Source organism: Haemaphysalis longicornis, unplaced genomic scaffold, assembly GCF_048455015.1.
Source record: "Haemaphysalis longicornis isolate Haplotype H1 unplaced genomic scaffold, Haemaphysalis longicornis Haplotype H1 scaffold_7, whole genome shotgun sequence".
Lineage (NCBI taxonomy): Eukaryota > Metazoa > Arthropoda > Arachnida > Ixodida > Ixodidae > Haemaphysalis > Haemaphysalis longicornis.
This window is the reverse complement of record NW_027526422.1, coordinates 118178933-118188298: the sequence shown is the minus strand read 5'-3', so window position 1 is coordinate 118188298 and position 9366 is coordinate 118178933. Positions and strand designations below refer to the sequence as shown.

The 9366-nt window shown below is 45.4% G+C and overlaps 1 protein-coding gene across 1 annotated transcript; it reads left to right on the top strand.

Moving 5' to 3' along the window:
- The first annotated feature begins 52 nt into the window (after positions 1-52).
- On the top strand, positions 53-9068 carry LOC144146876 (uncharacterized). Its single transcript, XM_077678836.1, has 5 exons — positions 53-219; positions 2149-2282; positions 3388-3455; positions 5442-5525; positions 8815-9068. Exons 1-5 carry the CDS (start codon positions 115-117, stop codon positions 9015-9017), a joined length of 594 nt encoding a protein of 197 aa, XP_077534962.1. The 5' UTR covers positions 53-114; the 3' UTR covers positions 9018-9068.
- The last annotated feature ends 298 nt before the right edge of the window (positions 9069-9366 follow it).

Genomic DNA, 9366 nt, shown 5'->3' with positions numbered 1-9366 from the left:
TTTGCAGTGTGAACGTCGTGTTTTTCAGTAGACCCTATATAAACCGCTCCAACAAAAATAGTCACTACCTTATCTCTTGTCCTGAAACTCGCCTTTGAGCAGCCCTGCAGCAACATGATGTCGGTGTCATTGGCTACTGTTTCCTGTCTGCTCCTAGCAGCCTCGGCAAGCGCCTACATCTGCAGCGACTTCACCAATCGCCAGTGCTGCGCTGCGACTGTAAGTAATGATGTATCGGCGTAAATACTCCTCAATCGCTGCGCAAGAGCGGCTAGTTCTCCCGACGTTGCCTTGTACCGGATAATGCATTTGTCCATGCGCTGCGCAACGTCGTTGTAAGGTATCAGTTTATTTCTAATTCTATCTTCATTTCACCATCGCTAAGTGCAAGTATCTTCGTAAATCAATACGTTCTTTTATTTAAAACTCAGTTTAACCTTACAGGTGATATATAGCACACCACAAAGTGACAGAGAAGCGTGAATTAGGACAGAGTTAGTTCCTACCATTCTGCGCAGCATTTTAAACAATTGGTGGGCAGTCTGTAGGCCTCTCAGATGCCGTTAGCTACCCGAGGGGAGTGGGAAGCCAGGACGTCCTGCCAGGATGTGATATGAACGCCATTATCCGCGTCAGGCGAGTTTTCAATGGAAGTGAAGCTGGCACGAATATGGGGTTGCATGTCTCGCTGAGGCAAATCGAGGAAGGACTTTTGACCGCATGTATACAGTGGATAGGCGATAAATGAAAGAGTAAGGTTAGCTCATGCCGAAGGATCAGAAGGATCAATCAACTACATGGAATAGGTTCATGTAGAGAATGGTACACAGCACCTGCTGGCAGTAGAGCGTTGAATTGCAGTTGAAGAGCCTAGCTATCAACCCTGTTTAATGCTAGTGTTGCACGTGCTTGCGGTACTATGAAGGGACATGGGGTGGTTTTTGGTTATCCGCGTTTTTATTGACATGGCCGCCTTATTGTTGTTTTTGCTTACGGTCTATTCGTGGAAAGTGCCAAAAATGGTTCCCGTGGTGTCCGATCGAGTGTAAATATCACATATGCTGCGTACGCTTTCTGCGAGTCACTGAAAACGAAAATTGAGACTGTAGATGATCAATATTCACAGCGTATTGGACGCAGTGGTAATGAAGAAACGTCCAGGGGCTGCTGAATTTGAAGTAGCTTTTAAGGAACAGGTCCCACAATTGAAGGCGATGGGACAGCCTTTAGAAGTTCAGTGAAAACTGCCATTCGTGAAGTACATTTCGGCTACGTTTTATTTCAGCCAACTGACGAACTTGTTTATATTTTGGTGTGTACGTTATCGGTAAATGCATTATGCGGACTGTACGTCCTTTCACCAGATGGGGGAAACAGAAACGAAAGTAGTTTTTAATGGGTGGAAGGCTCACCTCGAATAAACGAGCACGCTAGAGAAGGGTGTCCCAAGTCGGATAGAGCATTTCCTCGATACAACTCCAGCAGAATATTGCTTTCGGCGAGTTGCTAAACAGCGACGTACCGAAGCCCAGCAAAGACGAGGACAGGAACACAGAAGACGACACACAGAACTCCAGGTTACCAGAAGTTATTCAAACGGTGATGTCATCAGCGTAAATGGAGTTCTGGAGCTTCCACATTCTGTATAGTGAAGAGGCACAAGTAAAAGGGCAATGTTAAAAGAGTGTTTGAGATTGTGGACCTCTGAAACATTTTTTAGTTACATCAAAGGCGCGTTCAGAGCACAACAGCCTAACGTAAACAAAAATTTACTCATGTTTCAGAGGCCAATGCATCACTTCTTGAGTATTTGTAAACGCCTCAAATTTATAACTATTTTCAGGACAAAGACAACTTTTTTAGTGCTTCCCTAAAAATAAATAGCTTCGTGGCCCTTGCTAGGTGGGTTTTGCGTTGAGGATGTTGGAGACGCCGACTGATATCTTGTAGCTTGCTTTACCTGAATCACAACCGCTCGTTTTTTAATTTTTTCTATTCGTAAAATGCACCATTTTCCATCCCATGTCAACATGCAAGCAGGAAGTAAAAAAAATGTCAAGAAAGAAGAATTTTAATGTCATTATTAAAAAGCAGCTCCCTTGTTAATTGTTTGCGACCATCAATATTTATCTGTTCTTTGTCATCCAGGTGTTCAGCACATTCCGGAGTGGATACCTGCTGGCTACAACGGGATATGCTCCACAACTTGCCGTACCAAGCCATCTGGTCCGCATTGGCCAGGCTGGCTGGGGCAGAGTATTTTTTAGGATTCAGTCACACAGGTAAAGTACCAATTATCAATCTTCACTGTATCTTGGCTATGGTCGCGTGTGCCCTCATCAAAACACCATGCCGTCATCAAAACACGAGAGACACTTATAATTTTGAGGCAGGGTCTACATATAAGATCTGTTTGTCTTATCCTTGCATTTTGCAATCAAGGGGTACGGCTTCCTAAAGTTGCTTCAGGTGACCTTAGCATTGGGATAATAAAATGGTGAATAAAGCAATAGCATATGCGAACACTACGCTGCCGTTCATCGCTTTGAGAAATGCGCGCTATTGCGGGCCACCAAGAAAGAGGTGGAGCCGGTATCAGGCATATTTCACGAGTGATTGCCGGGAGGGAAAGCGAAATCAGATAGACTGTTAGTTGTATAGTTGGATGGATTTGATCTAATCCAGACCGTAACATATGGGATATTGTTCACTCTAGCACAATAACTGCGACTAGGGCGATTTTAGTTTAGAATCGTTTGGAATACTGTTGTTCTTACCGAATATAGCCGCCTTCACTTTCGCAGAGTAAAGTAAAAGTTTTTCAGGATAACCAGTTTTTTGACGCCTCAAAATTGCTTGGAATCGTGACAATACTGGTTGCTTTTGTTTTAAAGTTGCGGCTTCTATTTCGAAAGCATTGAAAACTTGCCAATACAGTTCCCGAAGTTGCGAGGTTCGTATGAAACTGTTTCGGTAGCGTTTTTCCCTCATTCTCGTCGAGCACCCAGTGAGTATTTCCTGGTTGGAGCAGCTATCTCGGTTGCTCGCATACGCCAATTATGGCAAAGACTTCATTGGAATAACGAGCTGGGGCTTTATATCGTCAAATAACCGGGAGAGGCGCCTCTGAGCGGCAAGAAAACATTACAGTTCATTCTCAATCATTGTTATAGCCTCTCCCTTGTGAACTTTATAGCATGCGGGATAGTTAAATGGAAGCGCCGGTAATTTGCTGGTGCACATGTACCAACGAACACAACATGTCCAAAGTACATGTCGTGTGTTGAGCAGACTGTGGCTTGAGAAACACAATAGAGGAATTGTTTAATGTCTACGTAGCTACAATATGATTTGGAAGTCACAAAAGGTTCGTATTTTCTTCAACAGGAGCCAGGACACCTGCACTGTTGGACTTACCGGACGCTCTGACCACTACGTGCTTCGCTATGGAAGTGGTAAGTGAAGCATTGTGGTGATTTCATTTCTGTAGCATTAAATTAAACAGAGTGTAGCTGTGTTATCACTTAAGTAAGGCTTTTTTTCCATTAGTTTTTCTCAGCATTACCCTTTACCTACAAAATTGTTATCGACTACCAAATGATTCTGCAGTAGTCAGCCCGCTGAGCTTTATGGTGGTTGATGAGCACTTTAGTGTTTGAATATCCGAGGTGCGGAACCGCAAACAGGTATTAGCAGCACTTCGTCTATCACCTTGCTAATGGGAGAGCACTTTGAAGGAATGCTTGTACATAACTGAAAAACAAATGGGCAAGGGCTCGCCGCCGTGACAACAACGGTAATTGCGCAGCTCTAACCATTACTGCGTTATAGCAGTGCACACTGGAAGAACAACGGCGCCACAGCTGCTAATAAGTTTGGGGGAAAAGATTTATATGTCGCCATAAGACCTCAACGATGATGTGCGCGCGAAAAAGGCACTGGGTTCTCTAGCACGAGGGCGCATAACGCGTCGTCTTCTGGCGATATATCAATTTTTTATTCAAAGAGCAGCAGGTGCCAAACAACACAAAATTATACGCAGTACAACCCGCACCACCCTTGTCACTCTCACCTAACAGGGCAGATTGCAACTGCGGCTACATACCGCTCATGCAAGGTCGACGCTTCCGAAGCCCTAGCAATCGCCCACGCCACAACAACCCACCCAAGCCTTCACTCCCTAACAATCATTCCCGAGTCCCAACAGGCCTGCCGCCTCTACCCAGCAGGCCTTGCCGCTTCTCAGGCCATCCCTCTCCTATAACGGCTGCCGGAAGATCTTACAATCACACTCACTTGGGCACCTTGTCACGCTGGACTCCCAGGGAACGAAGTAGCGCATGCTGCCGCCCGAGTGCTTCACTCCCGGGAATTCCCATCCAAGAAACCGGCGAGCCGAACACCTCAGTTATCCCCACCTGACTTACTCACACCCTCCGACACCACTTCCGATGCCCTTCTATCTCACTATACCCCCACACGAAGAGTATACCCTCCTCCGCATCACACGTTCACCAAATACGAATCTGACACATACCGCCGACTACAAATTGGCACATTCTTCAATCACGTCATCCTACACCACATCGCTCCCACCATCTACCCTTCCCACTGCCAGCACTGCAATACCCCTCTCACCGCTTATCATCTAGTATTCTCCTGCCCATACTCACCTAACCCCCTCTCCTACCCCTCCCTCGAGCAGTGGAAGACTGAGCTGACCTCAAACCCACACAACCCCCTGCCGAACTATCCTTCACCGCATCAACCCTAATCTCTACCATTCGCCTCTTTGCCCTCCATGTCTCCAACCGGATACGCGCTACCATTCCCTTTGCGAGTGTCCCCACAACCCATTTCCCCCTTTTCCTTCCCCCGTACACTGGGGCATGCCCTGGAGAGCTCCGACCCGGAAGTGCAGTTGGCTCTAACCAACCGGGCCGCCCAGGTAGCGGAGAGCATCGCATCCTTCGCCACCCCTCTCCTCTAGACCCAGTTTGCAAATAAAGTGTTTCTCCTGCTTCTCCTCCCGGACCCAGCCCGCCAGCAGGCATTGGTCTTCCGGGCTCTCCAGTCAGCACGGTCACGAGTCCTTCTGGACTAAGGCTTCCCACACCCTGTCCCCTTCCCCTGTTGCTCCAATAAACGTTTACCACCACCGCAACTGCGAATTCTCGGAAACCCACTACAATCTTTTCAACGCGCCATTCTCCCCGCGGACATCCTACACCATAAACAATTAGAATATTCAATCTGAGCAGAAAGCAGTCTGATCAACGCAAAAGTGAAGAGGTTTCTAAAAAGTTGTGGTGACGTGCGTGTCTATGCGTTCTAACATACTTGCAAACTGGGAGACAATACAGTTTACGTTAGAGTTCTAAATCCTGCAAAGCGATGTGCCATACTGGCAATATTACAGGTATATTTTTGTTTTTTTTCAGATCCCTACACTGTGCACGCTCTCCGAATTCCCTACGCTGACTACAACAACTGCTACGTGGCTCAGTTTGATGATGACCGCTTTGGTAAGAAGTTCGCGCTTGCAGCGAACAGCTAACAGAATTGTAACCTCTTTGTCTCCCACATACCCGGAGAAAGTTGATAAGGTACTTTATTATATACCATGCCCAAAGTTGGTGTTTCCGTAGGAAGAAAGCTCGCTTGTAAGTAACGTCTATCGATAGAAGGCTCTGTGCCGATAAAGTGCCCCTTTGTGACTAAGCGTTTTTGTGGTGTGCTCAAACGTCATACTTACGCTTTTTATCGGAAGCGAATGTTTGTCATGCGGAGACCAACGTGAAAGCTTGTAACATTTAGAAAAAAAACCCACGGTGATTCTTTCAACACGCCTCTATTATCAAACCTGTGCAGCTTTCCCGCTCATGGCAGTCCTTTCAACAGTGATTACTCTCCAATTTTTTAGCGAAATGAAAAGTGCTTTTGCACAGCTAATATTTGGGGTGAATACTTGCTTTGTGCACAGTTTCAAGTCGCGCACGTTGCGCGACTGGGTTCCTGAGCCATGGGAACTATCCCATAGAAATGCATGGGGAGTTAGATTTGACAGCGAATTACACAGAAACATATTCAGAAACCTGAAGTGTTCTTTTAGCGTTTTAATCTTCACGTTGACTTCTAGCTTTATGCCAAATATCATTTTCCTAAAGTGGTTTTTCTAGGTTCCCGAGAGGTTAAAATGTTGAGCGAGAAAGCTGGGTATGTACGGGGATGTTGTACAAATTCACCAAGTTAAAGTTGATATCTTACGGCCCTTCTTTCGGCCTACTTAAGCGCATTTTAAGAAAGGACAGAATTCGTCATAAAGTGTCAGTTCACATTGAAGCATTCTCCACTTCGATCGGCCAGTGTCGGTAATAATGATACAATAGTGTTTTCAAAACCATGATTTTTGATGTGCTAGTAACTAGGCACTGCGCTGGCTAGACATTGCATGTTTGACTGTAGCCAGAAATGTGAGAAAATGAAATTGTTTAGGGATAATTTAGGTCAGAAAGAAATGAATAACCGGGGTGACTTTGTATGGGGATAGTGCTGCCGTGACAGCGAACTGTGCGTGGTATGTTAGAACAGAATCAGCCGCAAATGACACAATTACTGTTTTCTTTTAAAGGACCCGCTGCGGTGGCTCACTAGCTAAGGCATTGTGCTGCTGAGCACAAGGTTGCGGGTTTGATTCCCGGCCGCGGCGGCCGCTTTTCTGATGGAGGCGAAAAGCAAAAACGCCTGTGTGTACGAGATTTCGGCGCACGATAGAGATCCCCAGGTGGTTTAAATTATTCCGGAGCCCTTTAGTACGGCGCTCCTCATTGCCTGATTTGCGTCGGCGTGCTAAGCCCTTCAACCAATCAAATCAATTGATTTCAAAGCCGTGACATTTAATACAACGCAGCTTCAAGTGTTTTTAAATGTAGAAGAATGCTAAAGCGTTGGTTACAATCCCACATACCTCGTAAATTAGGAGGCCACAAACTGTTCTCCACTAATACTACTGCAGGGTGCGGATAAAAACCCTAGAATATTTCTGAAGGTTCTTTTTGTATCCCCCGCTCCCAAAAGGGCCGAGAATCTTTTAGGGTAAACCGACGCGAAGCAAGCTACATTCTGCCATCACCCGGTTTCATTACTGCAATAAAATATTTCTATAGAAGTAAATAAAGTGGCAACAACACGAAAGGAGGCGATAAATAGTGCACGTGGTTGTGCGTGAAAACCCCTGAGTGCCATTCTGTGACAGTCGTAATTTTACCTTTCATATCGTTTCCACACATGAACGGAGTCGGTGACAAATCCACTATCCTTGCTATGGGGCCCCTTTAACCCCAGTATCGCGAGATTGTTTGAAGGTGCTGTGTGAAAGCACCCAAGCTTCTAGTCAAGAATGATCGTATTTGCCACCAAAGCTTCCAGACTCCTTTAACGTTCCTCTTGTTCGACTTATAAGAAATTGTGCTATGCCTCATGAGGGTTATTGGACCTGCCGTAAGATGCCCACAAAGGAAGTGATCATAAGGTTTGTTTTTAGCTGTCCAGGAAGCGTGTTAATCGTAAGAATGCTTTAACTTCCCTGGAACATTTTCTATACTAATTCAAGCAAACATAAGTCATTGCTCATGGGAACAGGTTAAGCACCAGGCACAATTGAAGGAAGGAAAAACGGAAAGCAAAGGGGCGCTTCTTTCCTTTCTGTTTTTCCTTCCTCCAGTTGTGCCTGGCGCTTAACCTGTTCCCATGATGATGTACCAACTAGCTCTCGTCGACACATGGGCCCTTGTAAATGTTGATAAATATCTCGAATGAAGTACTTATTCTATATTAATGGTATCTTCTAGAGTGATTGATCTAGTTTTAAAACCAACAATTTTCAGATTGGCCCTTTAAATATTAGTTTTTATTTACAATTAGCCCAATTTTTGTTTTCAGTCGGTACGACGTATTCAAGGGGCATTCTGGTGGGCACAAAATATAGAAATGAGACAACAGATGTTCCAATACCACTTTTGTATTCCCAGCAGAAAACCTGAACTAAGTAACCTAACCTAACCTACTAAGTAACCTAATGAAATAAACGGCCAGCTATCTTCCCCAAAACACCAAAAAAAACCTCAACGGAAAACAGACAGAAAAAGGGGCCAACGCAGGAATTGTGTCCTCTTCTTTTTTGTTCTGTCAATGATTTGTTAACAAAATACGAAGCAAACATACCGCCTGTAGAATTTGGTACGTGATATCAACGTTGGTAGTTAAAAATTATTTTCTGGCTGATGTCAGCTACGTTGGTAGTTAAAATTTTTTTTCTGGCTGAAGTCAGTTGGGCCTAATCGCACAATTGATTGGCACATCCACAGTTGACGTGATTACTGAAAAAAACGAGAAAAGTATTATTGCAAATAAGACAGATGCATCCTATTTTTTGACGCAATATTACAAATAACATCCCCACAGGTCCTCTACTCACCAGCATATATCTTACGATCCACCCTTATTCTGCTGCATCAACAACCATCCAGATGACATTACACTCTTTTTAGCATTGCACGGAACATCATTGAGAGAGCTGGTGCTCTAATAGCATTGTACTTGCGAGGACAATACTTACAAAGCACTGAAAAGCCAAGCAGCGGCAACACAGCGAGGTTCGGCCGGTCCACACAGGAACAAGTGTGCTGTTCTCCGTTTCAACTGATGAGTGCATTGGACTGTGCGAAAAGCGTATGCGTGCCCTCTCTGTGTTCGTGCGACGTACGTGAAACTATTACCGGGAAGCCGACAACTGACTGAGAATTTTGTTTCCAGGCTGCCGTCTCTGGGTGAAAGATAACGCCTCTCCTCGTGCTGTCGGACGCTGCTTGCAAGGCCTCGCCAGAGTTTGTCCCGGACCTCTCTTCACCACCTGGAACCAGCAGTGCGTGCGCGGATGCGGCTTCCTCCAAAACCAGTGGACCCTGGGCTCTGGCTCAAGCCAGCAGCAGATATCGCAACAACAGGTGGTGCAATAAATTTCCCCTGGCTTCATGTCAACATCTTCGTGAAGCAGGAAGGACAGTAAATTACGGCCCATGTGTTTCATTCAGCGTATGAAGTACACTGTTGAACAGTGGGCCAAGGCATCGTCAACAACATGGCTTACGGAGACCTCTGCAAATTTTGACCAGGATCAACCGCATAAACTAGATACCTGTGGGCCTAACGACTCATTTCTCTGGGTCCGGAGTTAAAAAGATGTTGACCGATAATTGCTGGTATCTCATTATAACTGCCCTATACATTGTACTTGGAAGTGGGGAGTGGCATTAAAGGTATCTCTTGCAAAAGAGGCAAGAGGGTGGTGATGTCCAATAACGCTCA

Coding starts and splice junctions, on each gene's coding strand:
- LOC144146876 (XM_077678836.1), top strand. CDS start 115: ATGATGTCGGTGTCATTGGCTACTGTTTCCTGTCTGCTCCTAGCAGCC. Junction 220..2,148: donor GCCAGTGCTGCGCTGCGACT/GTAAGTAATGAT, acceptor TTTGTCATCCAG/GTGTTCAGCACATTCCGGAG. Junction 2,283..3,387: donor TTTAGGATTCAGTCACACAG/GTAAAGTACCAA, acceptor TTTCTTCAACAG/GAGCCAGGACACCTGCACTG.